Below are 22,312 nucleotides of genomic sequence, written 5' to 3' on the forward strand. Positions count from 1 at the left end.
CAATAGGTTTATTTGACAACGCGCGGGTACCATTAATTTAACCTTACAATCTTTAGATTGAAAAAACCGAGTGGCAACCATGTTCAATAAAAATCCACTATTAATTGCAAAGAGTTCAGACTTTAATTTAGTTTTATGGACTCTTTGCAATTTAGAAATTCAAAATTAAAAAAAATAAGTTTATAAATAATAAAAAGTATATTTAATTCGTGATAATTAATCTTAATATTTTTAAAATTTTTATTGAAATTAAAATGAATATAAATATTTTGAAATAATGATATAAAATGATTTTTTTAAAAATCCCGTCTGCTAGACGGACAATAACAAAAGGCATCGAGCTTGCTTATATGTCAATTTTGCTATTTTTTGGTGTTATTATTCAAGATTTTTCTGATACTAACATACATTTTATTGTTTCAACTCAACCTAATTCCAACTTAAAATGGACGAAAAAGAAAACTTAAGTGAAAAGAGTGATTTTGACATTTCTACCTTTTTAAAATTTAATGACCAGAAAATTCAATCTTTTGAAAAACTAGACTATCAAGAAAATCAGGTTTATAACATCTTTTAGGATTCGATTTTTAAACTCTTCTGTTATAAGTATTTTAAAGTATTCTTTAAAGCTTTTCTTTCCTCGCTCTGTCTTACATAAGAACTCATATTTAGCGAAGCTACTCAATAATTTGAAATGTCGCGTCTGAAAGGGGGGAAAGTGATTTTCTTGGCTACTTTTCAAGATAGACAACCGAAATTTACAGGGATTAAATAAGTTTAATATATATTTGCACCAATTATAAAGTTTCATTAAAATATGTCTGTTTATTGTGGTGCTAGATTGATTCCTAGATATTTAAGTTTTCGTGATTTATTTATCATCCTTGTTTAAAAACTTTTAAATCTGTCAATTTGGAATCATTGTTAACATAGACATCCAAGCTTTTTATTTTGGGGGGGGGGGGTAATTCGCTTTTGGGGGGGTAAAATGGCGCGCGAAGCGCGCCGCAAATTTCCCCCCCCCAAAAAAAAATTTTACCCCGGGGGTAAAATTTGCTTGGGGGGGGGGGGGTAATTACCCCCCCTGAAATCTGTTGACAGGGGTAAATTTTGTTTACCCCACTATGGTCTATTTAAGGGGTTTAGTGGAAATTTGGTATAGCTTTAATCAAATTTAAATATTTACACTTCTACCAGTCCGAATTCATTGAAATAAAAAGTTATGAGTAATATATTACATTAGGCAACTTTTTAAAGTTGTTCATGTATAGGTGCGTGCACAGGAATATGTTTGGGGAGTAACCAAATAGGGGTGATTTTTAAAATATAATTTTTGTTACTACTCTGTTATTTTTAGAGATAATTGAACCAAATTTTTTCCCTGATTCAATTACTACCCTAGGTAAACGATTATTAATAAATAATAGGGATTTCCCGACAAAACCGCCATCTACCGCCGAATTCCGCCGTGTTATTTGCTACCTCATTTGGCTGTTTGGAGTCAATAGAAAAGAGTGATCTATTTGATTAAAAGTATTATAATACACCTTTTTCTATCCCCTTACAACTGCTTTTTAATATTTATAATTTATTTAAGATGGGTTAGGTCTTTTTAAACTTAAATAAAATGGATAATCGAGCTTCCTATTTAAGATATTGAAAAAATTTTTTTTGTAAAATATCTTAAGTGTATTTTTCTACATGTATAGTCTACTATTTTAAGTACCTATTTAAATTTAGTACTGTCCCTCAAGGGCCTACGGGGGCCAACACCGCCACCCACCCCCCCTTTCTAGCCCAACCAGAAGTTAAAATTTTACTTCTGTTTTTAAAGGTATCAGACTGAGTTTTAAAGGAAAAAAGTATTCTCATAACTGAACTAATTTTTTTTGTATCTAACCAAAAATAAGATAGCCATCATAAAATTGATATCAAACAAACTTTAATTCATTTTAGAACAGTAAAGAAAAACCAGTAGACCAAGTAATAAACTAAAACAGTATTTGCCAGCTAAATCATAACATAAAAATGCTTTGTATCTTATAAAAAAAGACAGAAGAAACGAACACATTTACTCTTTGAAATCTTAATGTTCTTAGAGTTATACAGACAGATAAGGGGACCAAGTGAACTAAAGAGTAGATGCTTGTTGGTGAGCTTAATCATCACAAAAAAATCAGCTTTCTTACAAAATAAAACTGCGTAGTAGAGTAAATTTACCCTATAGATATCTAATGTCTGTAAGAGAATTAACCACAGACCGACGGACCAAATAAATCTTACACTAGATGGTTGTTTGTACAGATAATGTTCATAAAAAGATTTTCTTTCAACCGTCTTGAGTCGTAGCAAAGAAATTCACGATGTTTATATATCGATTCATACAGACTGACGGACTTTGCGAATTTGAAAGTAGCTACGCTACTAGAAAATTTATTTTTGCACTTTCCTTTTAAGGACTAGAGTTGCAAACACCTTCCCTAAACACTCAAATCAAAAAAAGAAATGACCTATATGCAACAAATGTTTTGTTTTTAAAATCTGCGGGCGGCGGTTTTTTTGCGGAAACTGCGGGTAAGTCGCGGTTTTAAAATTATTGTTCCTCAAGTAATTACTGATTAATTTTAAAAAGTTTTACTCAATTATCTTTAATAGTAATGGAATAACAGAGAAATTAAGATTGCTGTTGTGATTTGTAATTCCCCTCCCCCCCTCAAATTTAGGTTTTACAGGCAATTTTCAGATTAAAAATTTTTAAAGTTGCGCTACCGACCCCACTCTGGAAACTTAACTAAAAGTTGTATTATATTCTCAAAATTTAGAATCATATATGGTTTGGTATGGGGTCGGTAGCGCAACTAGGAGTAAAATGACGAAAACTAATTTTTTTTGCTAAATTTTTCAGTAAAAAAATGACGAAAATTATTTCATAAATTTACTTTCAAAGCATAAAATTAACACTTATAAGGTAAAATATATAGTAAAAATGTTTTTATTTATTGATTTGGTGTATATATTTGTAAAGAATATGAACGAAATAAGTTTTTAATAGATATTTATGCAAAAAAAAATTATTTTTCATATCTAGGTAGAAAATAAAAAGTAGATTTTTGACCTTCAAAAAATATTGATTTGACCCAACTTTGAAGTAAAAAAAAACTTAGTTCCAAACGTTATTTTTTCTTTTCCTTGTCCATTATGCATGAGCTGGGGTATGTAAATCAATAATATCAAGTTAAAATAAGAAAATTTGATCATGACTTTTTTGCCAAATTTCCACCCTTAGACCGTTGTGTACCCCCCCCCCAAAATTTACCCCCGGGGTAAAATTTTTAGGGGGGGTAATTTAAATTTTATTAAATATTTAGTATTAAAAATGCCCCCACCCCCCTTGGACGTCTATGATTGTTAATGTCTTTGTTGTTAGTTGGGCTTATATTGTGTTTCATATTTACAGTGAGCGGCTGATGAGTTTCTGATGATTATAAATATCTATTTAATACCTATATTGTTTTTATGCTCAGGATTTATGTGTTATCAACGATATCAGAAACAAATCACTTGAGAAAGGACCAATTTCAGGTTATTTTCAAATTGTATTACAGAGTTTTAGAATACAGAAATTTTATACTTTATATCTGTAGTTAATCCATGGTAAAGTGTGAGATTAAGAAAGAAAAGTCAGGAATGATAGGAAGTTTTCATATTTTGATGCCCTAGTCGCTATTATAATAAGGGATCTAAAGGGATAAGATAATGGCCTATAAATTAGGTACCACTTCTTTTGATTCGGTATAATTAGTGGTTGACATGTTTGGATACTCAACTTAATGAACCAACAAATCCAAATTTGATAAATTGCCCCAAAGTTTATTATTTTAACCAAGTTTTCACGAAAAATAATTCTAAATTACCTATCCATTCTATTTTAGAAAATGAGACCATCATTAAAGTTGGTGTTGAACTCAATGAGGTCGTAGCTACTGAAATCAGTGAAGGTGCTATTGAAATTAAAAATGAAAATCAACTAAGTTCATCAAAGCTAGGTAGGGATTAAGAGATAAGATAAATGCTGAATATATAAATACTAGTTTTCCTGATCTCAATTCGTTCCTATATTGCAGTAGTAGAAACCACATATTTTTATTTTCTTAAGTTTAATTTGTCCTAATCTTTTCGAATCTATCACCTTTTTTTTCCAGCTATAAGCTTTGTAGAAGGCTAAAACTATAATATTCTCTGACTGTCAATTGTCAAATCATAAAAGATTTTACCTCTTAATCCTGTAGTCCCAGAAACTGAAGCAATGCATGAGAACACAATTTTATCAACAGTTGCTGAAGACATACTTATGAATGTCCTAAACAAGCCTATAGAGCTATCAGCTGATTTAGTAACAATAAATATTGGTGACATCTCTCCATTGCAAAGTCCTACAAAATCTACAAATGAAGCTCTGGTAGATGACGAGACTACAGATGACTTGATAGTGGATAGCAATCAAGTTATAAAAGTTGATGTTACTGATCTTGTTAACAATAATGATTTTATTGTACCTGATTCAAATTACTTTGATAAGGTATGATTAAGATTTTTTGGAACAAAACAGGTAGGTAATTGACTGGTACATTTTAGTGAAATTTTTTTTTCAAAGAACATTTTTTACTGAAAAAAATGTTGTTTTTTTAATGGGGGGGGGGGGGTTAGATCTTTTTTACTAGTGGAGATTTATTTCGGGAGGGTGTTTGTACCCTTATCAAAAATAGTTATAATCCTAAAGCTACTCCGCGGAATAGAACAATATCGGTTTAGCGGTTAGCAAGATCCGGGAAAGACAGACAAACATCCTGTTACTTTATTATAAGGATGAACTATTATAGGTTGTAACTCGAAAATATTAAATGCATTAATTTAGTCTAAAATACATGAATTGTTGAATAAAAGGAAAAAGTTTTTTTGCTACTTAAAACAATTAGATATTTAAATGTTTTTTTTTATAGTCCGCAGATTCCCCTATTTGTGTGGATGTTTGCTCCCAGGATGGATTTGAAAATAACTGTTTTCAACAAGGTAGAATAACTTTTTATTATATTAGCTTCTATAAAATTAGGTCCCTTTGTATGTCCGTCATAATCAGCTGATTTGAACCTTTTTTTGTATATATAACATGGAAATCTTATCCCAAGGTCCGGTCCTCTGCGGTGACTTAATTTGGGACACTTGCCATACTCGGCTAGGGTGAGGTAATAATCATAGAGCTCTCATGAGATTGTTGGTCAAGTCATTATGTAATTGTAAAACTACTGTAATTATTCAAGAACCCTCAATAATTAAGAAAATTTTTTTTTTGAACAGTTAGGTAAAGGTCAACTTGTAAAACAAAATATGCATTTTTTATCTTCAAATATGTAAATAACATTTAAAAAGATGCATATTTTGTTTTATAAGCGAACGTCTGACTCTTAAAAAAATATTCTTAATTTTTACCTGTCCAGAGACCACCTGGAGGCTAAATCCAACTTTTTTAAATATTAGGAAACTGCAATCCAAAAGGAAACTTTTAGCAAATAACCTCATGATCTCACTCACAAGAGTCAAAGCCTATGCTCCCTTTTTACGCAAAAGTGTCTGAAATTCCACCCCCGTTAATTTACAGGATTATGCCATCCTTGTTATTTAAAAGATTTTTCTAAGGTTCTAAATTTCTAATAAGAAAAATAAAGAGACTTTTTATCAGCAGTAATAATTTGAACCTAATCTTTTTTGGTTTACATAGAAGATGTTACATCAGGCAAAGATGAGTATCCGCATCCTGTATCAACACAAATAACAAATCCAAGTGCTGGTCACTTTTCAGAACAGTCTCAATCTCCTATTCATTGTGATGCTGAATATTCAGGGATAGAATTGAGGATTTTTAAATATGGATGCGTTTGTCCAAAAGAAGGTTTCAGGGTAAATGCCGAAGTGGCCAAACGCAGGAATGTCTAAAATATTAGGTTAATAAAGTATTTCTGTGCAGGTTAGGTAAGGTTAAGATATGAATATACAAATAAGCCCCTTGAAGGGGTTAGGTGTCCACTCCAACGTTTGTCACTTCTACGTTTGTCCTAGAACCCAAGAGTAGTCAATGTAAGTTACAAAACAAATAATTTGCTGGAACTAAATATCTTGTTTTACTTTTCAAATACCATTGGTTTTTCCATGCAAATGAGTCCAATGAAAGTTGTCTTTGAATTGCTATTTCATTAAAAGAAGGAAAGTGAATCTAGGAGTTTTGTATTTTAAGTAAAAGAAAAATATCCTTATTCTATCCTAAGACTTAAGTTTATTTAGTCTAAAACATTCCGTGCCACATGTAAAGCGTATTTAAACTGGTTCCCTTTCATGGAGATATTAACCGACAAACTAAAAAAAAAATTTACTATTTCATTTAATAGGATAGGTCTGTGCTTCTCATTTTAAATATCCTCAACTCTTGTTTAAGATTCAGATGATGGTCGTATTCAGCCTTCACCAGGTCTACTTCCATCAAGTCAAAATCCATTTCTTTGTCAGACCCAGCCTTCTCATGTGCAAACCCAGCCTTCAAATTGGCAAAACCATCCTTCTCATTGGCAAAGAATTTCATCTAAAATTAAAAATGTTGGAACAGGTCGAAATAATGCCCATACTTTTAAAACATTTTTTCTTTATTCTTTTAAAAAGCAGGAAAATGCACAAAAATACAGAGTTTTTCACCACTTCTCTTTCTATTTGAACGTTTTATATGCCTTTTTTTGGCATCTAGTGTTCACTTCTTCCACCGATTAAAAAAAAATTCTATTGGCTTGTGGACTCTTGAAATGATGGTCCACAAAATGTGTGGCTGACGTCTGTTTGTTTGTGTGTTATTGAAGTTGGGGTGGAAAGGACAGAAACCTTTTTTTCATTTTAAAAGGGCATACGATTTCATTCAAACTATTCTAGTTTTATTTTTTTAGAACCCTTTTTGAGCCAGTTCTTTTTAGACACAGGCAGTTTTGTCAACTAGCTAGTCAAAATCAGCCTTTTAATTTTTTTAAAGATCTTAAAAATACACGGCATATTTTAGACCTGATCAAATTGTAGATACAGTGACAAATCTGTACCCTAGCAACAATACACAAGAAAAGACAAGCCTTCATACTGATGATTCTCATGCTATTCCTGCCACTGATGAAGTACTGTATTTTGACACTTCTCCACATGAAAACATAAAAGAAGTACACAATTCTGCGAGTTTTGGATGCAGACCAGATTTACAACAAGTAGATGAGCAAAGGCCTCAAATTCTCCAATACAATTATTGTGAGAAGAGTGGACTTTTTCAACCTAACATTCCTGAAACAAACCAGGTAAAAGTTATATACCCAGCAACACACCTTTAATCCAGCTTGGAACTATGGTACAACTATTAGGCATATTCTGTAAAAATGTACGACCAAATAGGGCTAGATGATTGCAGGATCTTAAGGGTCAAATCAACAGACAGACAGACATCATTCTATTTATTCTGTTACTATGTCATATACATATATTTTCTTGAATGAATTAATATATACTTTTTCAACTGAAGCTTAGGGGGGAGGGGGTAATTTCTGACTTTTTAACGTAAATAGTGTTCCGTTGCTTTGCCATTAGAGTGTTGGGGTAGGTTATAAGAAATAAATGTTAATTTTTATTAGTAATAACTTATCCTCTCACTCCAAAGACAAAGGAAGTGTTTAAACTTGCCATGTAAAAGTGTCAGAACCCCCACCCTCCCTTTTTTTAGTATGGACCTACAATGAATCTAAAATCATACCTGGACACTTCATACCTCAGTCATAGTATAAATGGTGTGATAAGACAAGATAATAAAACTCAATATCAAATACAAGCAAATGAAACAAATCAGTTTCCACTTCATGGAATGTCCTCCAGTTTAAACTCAACTGTACCTGAAACTCCACATATTGTAACTTCACAACCTGGAATCGATCATCTTAGACATAATGTACATCAAGTACAACTGAATCCAAATGGTGATCAATTTTCTATCCAACAAAGTCATCAGCTGACCCACCAAGGAAACATGATTATGCAACTTGCACATCACGTGTCTCAACATGCACACCAACCACAATTCAATAATCAAACCTTCTCTTCAAATTTAAATACTAACACTGGAGTAAGCCTGCCCGAATATAGACATACACCTACACACACTTCCAAGGCAAACTGTTTAAATAGAACCACTCAGGAGGAAAGCATTTATGAAAAATTTTATTCCAAGAATAATCTAAAAAAAGTTTTTTTTATGACTTGATATTGCTAACAGTCAAACGGCTCTCAAACAGCTTTAGTTTGGTTGGTTTCGATGATTTGCAAGCCAAAGCTTTACCATAAACAGACTTAAAGGAAGGTCTGAAATAAATACCTTTTTTTGTATATTTTATTTAATCCTAATTTTTCCAAAACAAGCAAGCCTAGGTAACTCATTTGACTGTTCCCCAGAAATTACAGAGTTCTAAGTTCATTCTTACTCTTACGATAAATTGCCAATCTCTAACTTTATCCAGAAGGACGAACCAACGGACACGTATTGTAGATAGTATTGGTAGATTTATTAAATGCTTTATTTGAACAAGGCTCATGAGCTAGTACAAACTGAGACATTGTACAGATATCAGTTGGAAAAAGAACAAGGGGTAAGTCTTCCTTCATTTCTTTAACAATCGTGAGGTGAGTTTTCTAAAGCTAAAAATATATTTTTGTTATGTTTTGTTCTTTCTGTTGTCTGCGTTTAAATCAATAACATTCAGATAACAACTAAAAACAGCATATATAATGTGATAAATCCGAAATACAATATCGTTTATTACCTTTATGCGAAAATGCCGCGAAATTGTTTGATTTTTGCGGCATTTCTTTGCTTGAAACAAAAACATATTTTTTAGCTTTATAAAATCCACCTCTGGATTAAGATTTAAAAGACCTATGCCAATGTGTCATGATTTCTCTTTTAGTTTATTTGCAACGACAAAGGGAAAGAACAATAAAATAAGTTAATTAAACTCCAAGGGGCCGTAATTCAACTACTTTATAAATTCAACTAAAATCACTGAAAAAAATTGACTATTTGTTAAGAGTACAAATGTTTAATCAAAGTAAAGTTTGGAATTGTTAGCCAGAACTCAGGTACCTTTTGTGGAATCACAATTATCCTCTTACTTTGTAGTTTATTGCACCTTGATCTAAACAAGGCATTTGACACTTGTTTAGCTTTATTTTGTTTTCATTTCAGCAGAGATTATCCAAGTGGAAAGAGAAAGTTGTGAGAACGAATCAAGGGTACGTTAAGATTAATTTTAAAACAATTTTCTTGAACTGTTATTCCTATCATCCTTATATCTGTGTTGAGGCTTCTTATATGTCCAGGGAAGGCTTGTGACTATTTTTCTGGAAAGGATAACTCCTCCTTTTAAAGAGAAATCGCCCCCCCCCACAAAATTTTTTTATTTCAAAACTAAAAGAGCAAGTGAATGGATGACTTACTCCTCCTTCTTTACAATCTGTTCAGCTGTCGCCGTTTTTTCTGTAAACCCAACCCATTTTTCAAACACAAGTCTGTTCCAATCTTTGAAAATTAAAGTGTACTTTGTCTAACAGTCTTAACTTGTCTGAATAAATCATCTTGTTTTTTTGTTATTACTTTTAGTTAAAACCTTTTTTATTATTTTCTACTGTATGTGTTCTTTTAAACACTGAAAATTATGTACAGGGTGAGTCAGAAAAAACTGAGTTTTTCAATTTTCAGAAACAACCATAGGGAATACAGAAAAAATAATTATATGTCCTTGTTCTCTGTACAAAAGCACATCAAACTTGTAAAAGGTGTTTTTCATTATCTCTAAAAATGCGGCCTCTATGATAGGTGTATGGTGTCAAAAAATGCCTTGTGTGAAAAATGTTTATCAAGAAAAATTTAAATAACTCATCTGTTTTGTATAAAAAAATCTTAAAATTCCAATATTTATTTAGAAAAAGGTCTAAGAAAAGTACTTTAATGAGTTTTAAAGGTGAAATGCTTTTTGGCTCTTCACAAAAGCATTTTTAGAATACTGCAATTTGTCATTTTTTGATATTTCTTGATTGTGATGCATGTGGTTTAAAAGAATCTTCTATAATAACGTAGCTTATAGTAAAAAGAAAAAAAAACCTTTTTATTTGACAAAAAAATCTCTTAAGATAAAAAAGTTATCAAGGTTTGAATTTTTAAAATAAAAATGTCTTTTAGAAACCCTACCCTATTTAAATGAAGTTATTATGATAGATTATAACACACAAGTATAATTTGTCAAAAGGGGGGCGGAGATTTTGGAGATTAAATGCAGTCTTGCACCAAATATAGAGGAAATTCAGGGGGAGGGGGGAGGAATTTAGGTAACAAGATGAAATATTTCCGTTCATGAGCTGGTTTTCCGGTCATGGGGTATTAAATCTTGACAATAGATTACAACAAAACGTTTGATTTATAATGTGATAATTTGATTTAAATAAATTGTATTTTTAAGATGTTAAATATTTACAATCTGTTGAATAAAAATTTTAATAATCTAAAAATAAGTTTGTTTATCTTTTTAAAATGGTAGACATTTTTTATTATAAGTAAATCTACCTAAAAAGTACAAAATAATGGCCGAAAAAGTCATCACACACACTTTTTGAAATCTTTATGCTCTAAAAAGCGCTGTTGTTTTCAGAGATATTCAAAAACACCTTTTCTAAGTTTAATGTATATTTTTATAGAGAACAAGAACCTATAATTGTTTTTTCCATATTCCTACTGGTTGTATCAGAAAATCGGAAAACTCAGTTTTTTCTGACTCACCCTGTATAGCATCGAATTAAGGCAAGTTTCCCAAATATTTAAATAAAAAATCATAGAATTAATACAAGTTAGACTAACCCTTCTGTCCCTCGGGGCTATTAAAACTGGTTTTATCTTATAATTTTTCATTTTAATATCCACGGATATACTGTGCAAAAATAACTATTTTTAGATGTCTAGTTTGTGGGTCTCCTTCTTCTGGTTGTCACTACAACGTTTTAGCTTGTGAAGGCTGCAAAGGATTTTTCAGGTAATCCAATCTCTTGTTCAAATTTATTTAATTAACATTGATATATCTTCTTGTGTCTTTTCCCATACTTACTTTAAAGTGGGGAGGCATGGAGGCAAGATTTGACTTGGCATTTGCTTTAAAGAGGTATAATATGGAACTGTGAAGAAACGGTGGCGTAACTGCCTCTCCCGTCGAAAACCGCCGTTTTCCGCCGAATTTTTTTTTTGTCCTTTCTCGCCAAATTAGACAATTTTCAATCATCTGAGATACAAAGTTTTTTTCGAAAGAATTTCCCTCCTACTTTCAATTCACACTAATATTTGACACTTATATATTATATATTGACTTGACATGTTTGAAATGTTCAAAGTGTCAAGTGGAAATATAAGAGAAATTTTTATGGAAGAAAAAGTTTATCGCAGATGATTGAAAATTGTTATTTATTATCGGCGGGAGTTGCGGTTCCGCCGCCGTTTCTTCACAGTTCCATATTGTACCTCTTTAAAGCAACTACCATGCCAAATCTCAGAGCTGTAACCCTTTTTTAAAGATGAATTCCTTTGACTTTTAGTTTTGGTTTAAAAAAGTGTCACTTCCGCCCCCTCCCTTTAAATATATGTTTTAAAAAAAGACTGGTTAGTTCTTTTATTTCAAATTAATTGTAGAAGTCCATGGCATGTTTAATATTATATATCAATTAAAAAAAACATAGATCAAAGCATCCAACAAACCGAGCTCAACAAATGATACAAACAAACGAACTTAGATTATATAAAGTACTAAAGCATAAAGGGGGAGGTAGGTTGTGCTAAAATTCCGTAAAGGCGTGAGTAAGCTTCCAGTCAAAAGCGATTACTAAGTCTACCTGTTCCTAATATTGACAAAAGGCATAGCATAATTAAATACATATTTAATAACGCTTAGACTTAGTTATCGCTTTTGATTGGAAGCTTACTGACAACTTACCTCCCCTTTAGACAAAATTAGCTAGAAGTCCTAAGAAATATTCCGCGAAAATCTAGCCTAAAATAAATTGAATACAGGTAAATGCTAAATATAAGCATACTTACATTTTAAGACTTTATTATAGAGATGCTTCGCTGAAAACATCACACTTTGTTTATAACATTAGGTTTGATAATTTAGGAGAACAGTGACAAAATGTCTGATGTATACTTGCAAGTTTTCCAAGTCTTGTCAAGTCTTCGGAGCTCAGGGATCAATGGATAGCAGACAGCACAGCTCCTTTATAACTAAAGTATGTCCATACCATAATTAACCCCTACAGGACGAATGGGGTGTTGTTCAACGCTCCCCCCCTCTTTTTATTTTTCCTTTTCTGTATGAAAAGATAGAGGGCTTTAACAAACGACTTTAAATATGGTCATTACACATAACTGAGAGTTAATATTATTCTAATATCTCCATCCTAGCGGGCACAGGAGTAACAGTTTAAAATTTTTCGTCTAAAATTTTAAAAGCTACTTTAATAGGTAACCCATTAATCTAGTTTTTTAAAGAATATATAAACGACCAAGCTAATATTGCTTGATTCACTTCTACAAGAGACAAAATGAATTGAAAATGATTGCTAAAATCGAAATATATCTTCATGTCTTAGAATAGTGTAATTTTTTTAAAAATAGGTTGAAAAACATACTAACTTTAAAATAAAGAATATATAGGAAAATCATTTGAATTTTTTTGTCATCTCCTGTTGAGTAATAATACAAAAAAATACACTTTTTTTAACTTTTACATTAAATATATAGTATGAAACTTTCCTGAATGTTGTTTTACATCCAAGAACATTAATATAGAGAAAGAGATGTAAAGCTTGTAGATTTGCTGCTTGTCTTGCCCGTGGTATGTCCATACAATGTGTAATTAACAGGATGAAAAAGGTAATGTTTTTTTTAGATATTAACAAAAACAATTAAGTTAAAAATTAGGTAAACCAAAAAACAACACTACAAATAGATGTAACATGAGTTTAAGCTTGTTTTAAGCCACCCACATGCAATTGAAGAAAAACATTAAGCTTATGAGAATAAAACAAAACAAATATGACAAAATCTTGTAACTTGCAATATTTTTTTAAAAATGTGACTTGTCATCGCAAATTAAATTTTTTTGGACGTAAAACAAAAACTGCCTAGAAGCAATTAATTTTTCTTCATTAATCTTCATTGCTAACCTATATTTATTATAATTACAAAAAAAAAACATTTAAAGATTTATTACTCTAAATACCTTTAGATACCTGACAATTTGGAACCAATTCTAGCACTTCAATCCGCTTATACCAATCATAGTCAACACAAAAAATCAAAAAAATTTTCTGAATCAAAAACAAATGGTGCTCCCCAAGGATCCATTCAGGGTACTGATATAATATCACCATCCATTGATGCTGTTTTAAGAACTTCATCAAATGTTTCAAGTGAAGAAATGTTGCCAAATTACCAATCCCTGCCAATGGACACTCCTCCACCTTCATCAGTAGACTCTGTGGGTTCTTCAATGTCACCTGAAGAAACGTCATCAGAGGATTGGCAAAGATCATCAGTAAGCCCAGCTATTTCCCATCCAATCTCATTAACTAGGCCATCATCATCCAATTCAAATTCTTCTAATGTAGCTTCAAACTTACATCAAGCTGTATCTTTACATGCTCCTGTTACATCATTGACAGTGCCTATAGAACACTCACAAGTTTCAACACCAAAGACGACTTCTCATGTTACTTCTACAGGACAGTTAACTCAGCTAAGTAAAGAGGAATTTGAATTTATTCACAAGTTAAACTTCTTTCAAGCCCAGCTGCTGGAAAATCCGAGACCTGAAGATCTAAGTGCAATAGGTATTTATACTAATAATGATAATTATGATGTTCTATTTTACATTACATTTTCTAGAAATATACTTTATAAACTAATTATAACTTGCAGTTTCATCATTTTTGCAGCACTGCAAATATTTGTTTATTTAGAATACCGATCCCAGTTAGAATGGAGTATAATGGGAAGATTTACAAGTATTTTCCTGGAGACAACCAACCTGTCAGCTCTTATGGTTCTTGAGTTTTGTAAACGATTACCAGGCAAGATATAAACTTGAAATTAAGTTATTGAAACGAATAGGTAAATATTTTACTATTAAAGTTTGATTTATTAAAAAAATATACTTTTTCTCTTTTGCAAATCCCTAAAGTAATTGGATGTCCTTCTGTCTGTCTGTTTGTTTGTACCAAAGGATCTCGCTAATTGCTGAACCGATATGGTTCTCTTTTATAGGGTATCTCATAGGTCCTGGGAAGGTTTATAAATATTTTGAGGTAGGGTAACAACACCATCTCAAGAGAAATCGCCCCTACAAAAATTTTATTTTCCCCCCACCAAAAAAAATAATATTAGAGGCCTGTAGGTGGTTAGCCGCCAGCGGTATTTAATTCATGTTATTTTTAGGTCTATCAACTTTAAACCAACAAGACCAAGTTGCAATTTTAAAGGTGATTTATTTTATAAATATTGAATGATAATAAATAAAGACCTAAGAATAAAAAAGAGTAATTGACTTGTGATGAAAAACTCCTCAGTCCTGTTCATGAATAGTAAACTTTCATGAACATTTTCTGTTTAGGGAAGTTCAAGTAAAAACGTGATGCTGCGCACATCCCGCTGTTACAGTACAACCACGAATTATGTCGTCTTCTCTCCCAAAGTTGTGTACAACATGTCACAAGAGTTCTTTACTGATGATATACGTCCCATAACTTCTTTCTTCAATAAGGTAATACGGTCTATGAAGCGGTTACTAGTGTGGACGTCCCTAGCATCGAGTTCAAATGCGGGAGGGGGGAGGGTGAGACCCATTTACTTAAAATTTTGGGTGACCTCTTACTTAAAATCGTGTGCTTTACAAGAATACTCAAATGAAAAAAAAACATGACAAACATTGTCAGGGAAGGAGGGTAAATTGAACTGTAAACTACACTGGTACCCAAAGTTTTATAACCAAGTAGTTCGTCTATTGTCTTCTCCCTTAAGATCCCTTAAACATTGTTATCTTATACTAACAACGGAAATAATTCGGTGGAAAAATCACGAAACCTATACGTATTTTTAGCTGTTATTGAGGGGCAACACATAGTAAAATGGACGACCTTTCCATCTGCCCCCAAATATTATTTTAGATTTATTTCGCTTGTTGATTATACCTAACTTCTGTAACATTTTACAATGTACATCCAACTACTCATATTTTTATAATTTAGGTTCTTTCTTTGGACTTGGATAATGTTGAATTTGCCATCCTGACTGCTGTGACATTATTTAATGAAAAGAAAAGAGTTCTTTATTTCAGCAAGGTAATTGTAGTTTTTTAATAGGTACTTAAACATTGTATTCTTCCTTTGGGATTTATGACATTTATAATTAAAAGGAAACAAGGATGACAACATCCATAAAAACGAAGCACTGACATGGTAGGACAAACGGACATTAACACTTGTATAGTGTCAGAAATGAATAATCAGAATATAAATGTATAAGAGTCGAAGCAAACTTGTAAGTAAATTGTCGAAAACTGCTTGATACAGGATAATGTTTATGGACATATTTACATTTTTTAGGACTTGATTATAGAGTTGCCTCGCTTTTTATATTATTATACTTTGTTGTCCCAGGAATCAATATATCAAAAATCACACCAATCGGATGATTAGATTACATAAAAGGGGGGGGGGAGGTTAATGCAACCAACTCGTAATCAATGTATAAATGGCACTTAGAATTCGAATTTTGATCTAAAATTTTGCATGAGTGATCCTTGGTAGGTCTTTTTCCCCTAAAACGAATAAAAAGTTGGAAAAAGTAACAGCTGGCGGCTTAGCCGTTAGTTCGGTTTTTGGCTGTTTTCTGGGCAAATCTATCATTAATTACGGAGGAATGATAGTTTTACATTATTCGGTCTAAAAATGATATTCTTTGCATTTTGTAGCTTCTACCAGCCTTTTTTAGTCGATTCTTTCTGTTAAACAGCTGTTACTAGAATTTTTTTTAAAGTTTATTGGTATGATGTACAATTTTGCCCTAAAATAAACCCCTTAAGCGGCTGAGCCGGCATCCGTTACTTTTCCAACTTTTTGTTCGATTCAGGGAAAATAGACCCACCAAGGATTACACATACAAAATTTCAGATTGCAATTCGAATTATAAGTGCCATTTATACATTGATTACAAGATGGTTGCATTACTCCCCCCCCCCCCTTTTGTTGTTAAAAAAGCTTAAAAAATCAACATGTTTAAAATGGACGTACGGACATTCTGGTAATGATTAAAGAGTTGCTACGCTTTCTAAATCTTACCTAACTATTAAAGTAAACACCATGTAAAGTTTGAAATCGATAGGACAATTTTAACATTCCTAAATTAACGAAAAAAGCTATCCGTTACGGACGGACGGAATGAAACATCATGTATGACTAAATAAAATCAAAATGTTTGTCTACTATAAATTCCTTTTTAAGTCGGGCATTTTATTGTGTTTGGCAGCCTCTCTATGGTTATCAATCTATTATATTACATTATTAAGGTGAAAGAAGTTCAGAACACCTACCTGATCCTACTGAGGACATATGTCAAGTCCAAGACTCTGGAGTATGAGAGCAGAGTCAGGAATATCCTTGACATTCTAGATGCACTTGAGTAAGTAAAGTTTATAGTCTTTACTATTCACGAAGCTCAGGGATAAGACAATGGGAGATAAAGGGGGGGGGAGGGTTTAATGCAACCATCTCGTAATCAATGTATAAATGGCATTTAGAATTTGAATTTCGATCTGAAATTTTGCATGAGTATTCAGTTGTAGGTCTATTTTCCCTAAATCAAACAAAAAAATGAAAAAGTAACGTCTAACGGCTCAGCCGTTTAACCGTTTTTTTTTGGCTATTTTTAGGGCAAATCTGTCATAAATTACGTAGAAATCAACATTTTAAAACATATTTTTGCTTTAAATCATGTGAAATGATTCAAAAAACATTTTTTTAGATTTATATTACCAGCAACTACCGGCTAGAATCGTTTGAAAACGTTTTGGAACAGCAAAGAGTATTATGTGGAGATAGGTTTCGTGATAGATTTGCATAGTAAAAAAGCCAAAAAATAGCGAAACGACTAAGATTCCAGCCGTTAGGCGTTACTTTTTCAACTTTTTGTTTGATTTAGGGAAAATAGACCTACCAAGGATTACTCATGCAAAATTTCAGTTCGAAATTCGAATTCTAAGTGCCATTTATACATTGATTACGAGATGGTTGCATTAACCCCCCCCCCCCCTCCCCCTTGATATACAACCGCAATGACGAAAGATGAAATACCTGATATAATTCTATTTTCAAATAATTAAAATCTAGGCAGCGAGATAAAATGTGTGCAAATAATAAAACAAAGGGTTGTTTACATCAAAGTTTCACCTTAAGCACAAATAGCTCTATCCCTTTAATTTAAAATAAATTTAAAATATTTGCAGTTTTTATTTGTTTTACTTTTTGTCAGGTACAAAAATGGCCACAACCCTTGCCATTTACAATTTGTTCCTTTTGAGCAACTTAAAAGTAATAATCCTTGGATAAGATTAGCACGAGAAAAATTTCATATTAGAAAATTTGAACAATTGTTAAATCGTAGAACTTGATTTAAAATGCAGTTGCAATTGTTATAAAAAATGGTTTTTTTTTCATACTATATACCCTTCCCTTTCTCTCTCTTATTACACAGCTAGTTTGACCACTTCTCCTTTATTTGTTGTTTGGTTGTGTCAAAGTAAAGATCTAAACAGTAGCTGTGAATTTAAAATTTTATTTTTTATGATATATTTTAAAATTTTGACTATTTTTGTATAATTCTTAATGCTTTTTTTCATTCATTTATGTTGTTGTTTTCTATTACAGATGCGATTGATAATGAAGATTTTTTTCTTTGAAATATATTTCGTTATGAAGCAGCAGTAGTTACTAATTTATAAATGTTATGGTTGAGATAGATTTAACTGTTAAAAGCAGGTAGATTAGGTTATGTTGGGTAAAGTAGAGGGTAGGGAAATGTGTGTCACACAGGCATAGGCCCCGCAGGGTTACATCCCCCACTTGTGTAAGACATGAAACAAATTCTAACAATTTTATATGTTCAGGCATCTTCAAGAACTGTTTGAGCGGATTGTGATGAGCGTTGGGCAGACCAGAGGACAATATCCAAAACTTTTAACTGAGCTCTGGCATAATTAACAAGGACAACAAGAATCCAAATAGCTTGAAAGGTAATCATAACCAGAGAGAGAGAAGTCCCCAAATTTTATAATAACTAGGGTTGGCAATTCGAATCCAGAATCCGAAATGTTGGCCAATTTTGGAATCCAGAATCTGTTTTTTAATAGCAGATTCGGATTCTTAATTGTAAGGCTAAAATTAGCGTCTTGAGTTTTTTCTTTCACCTCCCCCCCCCCCCCTCTTTGAAGGCAAAGATACCCCCCTCCCCCCCATCTCTCTCCACCTATACCACCAAGAAATAGGAGAAAAGCTACTGTGAAAATATGAAAAAACGCAGCTTTAGATTCTTACAAGTACCAGGTAAAATTTAATCCCTTAATATATTTTTTTTTAACAGCCTTTATTGCTAGAATCTGGAATCCGGAATCCGCGGAAATTCCGTTATTTTTTTAGACGGATTCTTGTAAGAATCCGAATCCGGTCCAAAAATTAGACGGATTCTTGAAAGAATACGAATCCGGTCCAAAAATTAGACGGATTGCCAATCCTAATAATAACGTTTTCTTTTTCATTGGCTTACAAACATTGGGAAAATTCAGTGAATTTTGATTGCTTGGTTTATTAAATTGTAATATACAGAAGGGCTAATTTTGTATACTAACATTGGAAACATGCATCAATTAGTCGGCCATTGTCTTATCCCTTTATAACCCTGTATCATAAAAAAAAACTTTTAACTTGATAATCAAGAACTCGAAGAGCCATATATTTTTTTGTTAAAATAACAGTTAGGTTAAGTAAGGGATAGAAGACCAAAGGGGCTAGAAAAAGATTTAATTTAATAATACAATTATGGGGGACAGTTGTTTATCACTTTAGGTTAGGTTGGGTTGTATTAGGCAGCTCCGGAGGGTTTAGAATAAGCAAAAAATCTAAATAACCCCCCTTATTTTAAAATAATCAAATGGGGTGGGGGTTTAGGGCTCGAGCACTAAAAATATCGTTTAACTTTTGATTGTTTAGGTGAGAAAGAAAATCAGCCAAAAACGTGAAATGTTTGTATCAAAATCTGATTATAACACTATAAGAACTCAAATTGTTTTTTTTTAAGTTAACGTTTTAATATTATTTTTATTTATTTTTGACTCTTTTATTAAGTGATAATCTTCTTTATACTTATTCCAGTGAAATGTAAGTAAGATTTTTTATTCGAATATTTTACAATATATCTAATGAAATATGTTTCGAAAAAATTTGGGGAGACAGTGTTTCAATTAAGCATACCTGGTATTATCCTCTTAGTATTTTTTTTTTCAATTTTGAAAATTTAATACCCTCCCTTCCCCGCTACCGACAAAACTATGGAACCTGGCCGCGGTGCTCGGCCCCATTGCCTACATTTATCCTTAAAGCTAACTTAACTTGTATTTTTAGAAATTTTACTGCACATCTACTCTATAATTCACTTTATTCCGACTGTAATTCTATGAAGAAAATATGACTTTTTGGCTGCTAGTAGAGAAAGACTGCTGATTTTTTTGGTTGAAATAAAAAAGAGCTTTCAGCATATAACAAACTTGGTCTGTCGATCATACAACAAAACACATATTTATCATTTTTATAATGGTTTGGGGTTTTATATTATTCCTGTCAATTTTTTTCTTTTTATATAACCACTGCACTGGACAATGGACATCTCCTCTACAAAATATTTTGTCCTTTTGTCCATCTATGATTTCTTGTTCTTCACTACTTATGGACGTTGTCATTAATAATGTTACCTTTCACAAGGGGAAAATAAATCTTAAGGTTTTGTAATTAAAACTGTATATTAAAATCTTACTTACATTTTACTTTTAAGAAATACCCAGATATCGTGATAAAAATCAAATATTGTACCTAATTTTGTAAATAGCATATTTTTTCTTGGTTTTAATTTAGTCATTAGCAACTTATAGTCTTTGTTTTATTTTTTAAAGAACGTGTCCTAACTTTTGTGTTTTTTTTTTAAATAGCTAGTCGGTGCTTTTAGTAAGTAGCAGATATAAAATGATCCATAGAATTTAGATGTGCAATAGGTTTTTTTTGTAGACCTCTTATTTTTAAAGTAATTTGAGTTTTTTTGTAAATTAAGTTGGTTTTAAGGTACTAAAACGTAACAAAAAAAGAAGAAAATTGCCATTATGAACAAAAATAGTAAGATCTTTAATTTGACACCTTACTTTTTAAATTCTATTGAGTAATTATTGAAAAAATCTTTTTGTTGAAGCCCGGTGAATCAAAACTTTGAACTTTGGGAGCTCGTCACGAATGGGTTAAAACAAAATCACAAAAGTTAGGACTCGTTCTTTGAAATGAAAATTATTGATACCTGCAAGAATTTACTGTTTTAAAAATGTTTTATACTTTTCTATTCATACAAGATATAATTTTGTAATTGCATGCTTTTATATTCATTGTAAATATTGTATCAGTAATTAAATACATTTGGATTTTATTGATAAAATTTTTGTTTTTCGTAGTTTTATTCTATTATATAAATTTATAAGTATTTTTGTCTGTAGCTTAAGATTTCGATAATAACTAAATCGATTATGTTTTGCGTTTTAAGAATGCTTATTTAGATTCCGGGATGGTTTTAGGCCACTTGTCTACACCCTCAAGACTCCTTAAATATAGAGCCTCATTAAGGTAGGGGCGGAGGAGCTAGTTATAAGAGTAGGGATATTTCCTTGAAAAGCAACCAGGGATTGAGGGGGCAATGGGTGTATATAACACTGGTTCTCAAAGTTTTATAATAAAGTTTTCTTATTTGTTTGCTCAACAACTTTGGTTCATTTAGTTGAGTGTTAAAACGTTTCAACCACTAATTTTAATCTACAGAAAGGTTAATTTTGTGTATTATTATTGGGTATTTATTTGCCATTGTCTTATCTCCTTAGATCCCTGCACATTACATACGGGCGAATAAAGAGAAAGTCGAAAGTCTAAATAATTTTTTGTCGAAGACGACATTAAAACTTTGTCAATCCAATAAAATTGATCAAACAACGTAAATAACAAACAAGGGAATATTTTCACCGGTATTATTATTTCTTCTTTTATAGGAATTATTAGTATATCTTATTTAGTGTTTCTTAGACAAACATGGTTTTTAAAAGCGATGCTTTTCTATAATTAGGGTCGGTCCGTACGTACGTCCGTCCGTAACGGATAGCTTTTTCCGTTAATTTAGGCATGTTAGAATTGTCTTATCGATTTCAAATTTTGCATAGTGATTCCTTAAATAAAAAGCGTTACAACTTCAAAAGTTATTTAAGGATTATCCTTACAATATAAATTTTGACATGAGGATTCCTGTAGCAATTAGGTAACAATAGAAAGCGTACAATACAACTCAGTCAGGAAAAGTCAGTATATCCAGTTTAAACATGATGATTGTAGCTATTTTTAAAAATATGTCTTTGAGTAAAGATAGGAAAAAAAGGAATGGGACTATTTTAGATAGATAACCCTTCCCTAGAAGTTATTTCTTTAAAATCTGCGATTATTGTTTTGTTATGTTATTCTTATTTTCAGAGAAGCTTTTATAAGTGAGGGTATGTTGAGTGGATATGTAACAAAATATGAAATATTGTTTCTCGTATTCATTCGAATCCGGTGGATAGGAACCGGTTCTCATCCATACGAAAAAACTATGTCTAGCATCGTATTATATCAAGCTTTCTACGAATATAAAAATGTATAATCATAAGATTAAAACCAGTTTTTAGCCGGTGCCTTCGGCACCTCGGGGATAAAAAAACTGGTTTTAATCTTATAATTGTACATTCTATATCCGCGGTAAGCTGTTTATAATACGATGCGAGAAATAACTATTCCTGCTTCGCTACATATTTATCTAATTATCTTTAGTACT

The 22,312-nt window shown here is 31.8% G+C and overlaps 3 protein-coding genes across 10 annotated transcripts in view; 2 read left to right on the forward strand and 1 right to left on the reverse strand.

Moving 5' to 3' along the window:
- The first annotated feature begins 291 nt into the window (after positions 1 to 291).
- Positions 292 to 20,900, forward strand: LOC145321573 (uncharacterized). Of its 5 annotated transcripts, none has more exons than XM_080163006.1 (23): positions 292 to 559; positions 3,525 to 3,582; positions 3,933 to 4,046; positions 4,290 to 4,579; positions 5,001 to 5,070; positions 5,777 to 5,897; positions 6,486 to 6,655; positions 7,111 to 7,376; positions 7,796 to 8,264; positions 8,650 to 8,711; positions 9,308 to 9,354; positions 11,067 to 11,144; positions 12,273 to 12,340; positions 12,945 to 13,030; positions 13,386 to 13,989; positions 14,119 to 14,229; positions 14,594 to 14,637; positions 14,769 to 14,918; positions 15,403 to 15,495; positions 16,722 to 16,834; positions 18,318 to 18,443; positions 19,417 to 19,588; positions 20,255 to 20,900. In XM_080163006.1, the coding sequence occupies exons 1-21, from the start codon at positions 446 to 448 to the stop codon at positions 18,409 to 18,411; spliced, it is 3,222 nt and encodes a 1,073-aa protein (XP_080019132.1). In that variant the 5' UTR covers positions 292 to 445; the 3' UTR covers positions 18,412 to 18,443; positions 19,417 to 19,588; positions 20,255 to 20,900. The 5 variants fall into 5 exon arrangements, with proteins under 5 accessions (XP_080019132.1, XP_080019131.1, XP_080019134.1 ...); XM_080163005.1 differs by having other exon boundaries at positions 19,417 to 19,584; XM_080163008.1 differs by having other exon boundaries at positions 9,311 to 9,354; positions 19,417 to 19,584.
- Positions 12,644 to 22,312, forward strand: part of LOC145321574 (uncharacterized) — an 85,760-nt gene continuing 76,091 nt past the window's right edge. For 2 of the 4 annotated variants that reach the window (XM_080163011.1, XM_080163012.1), the window contains exon 1: positions 12,645 to 12,692. The gene's annotated coding sequence lies outside the window, so the exon portion shown is untranslated. Of the gene's footprint in view, positions 12,693 to 22,312 lie in introns of all 4 variants that reach the window. The other 2 variants (XM_080163013.1, XM_080163014.1) reach the window with 2 other exon arrangements.
- Positions 21,010 to 22,312, reverse strand: part of LOC145321472 (uncharacterized) — a 3,382-nt gene continuing 2,079 nt past the window's right edge. The window contains exon 3 of the mRNA XM_080162893.1: positions 21,010 to 21,061. Within this exon, the coding sequence (XP_080019019.1) occupies positions 21,010 to 21,061 (52 nt within the window). The remainder of the gene's footprint in view (positions 21,062 to 22,312) is intronic.

This window comes from Acartia tonsa, chromosome 6 (assembly GCF_053477335.1).
Source record: "Acartia tonsa isolate MP-2025a chromosome 6, ASM5347733v1, whole genome shotgun sequence".
Lineage (NCBI taxonomy): Eukaryota > Metazoa > Arthropoda > Copepoda > Calanoida > Acartiidae > Acartia > Acartia tonsa.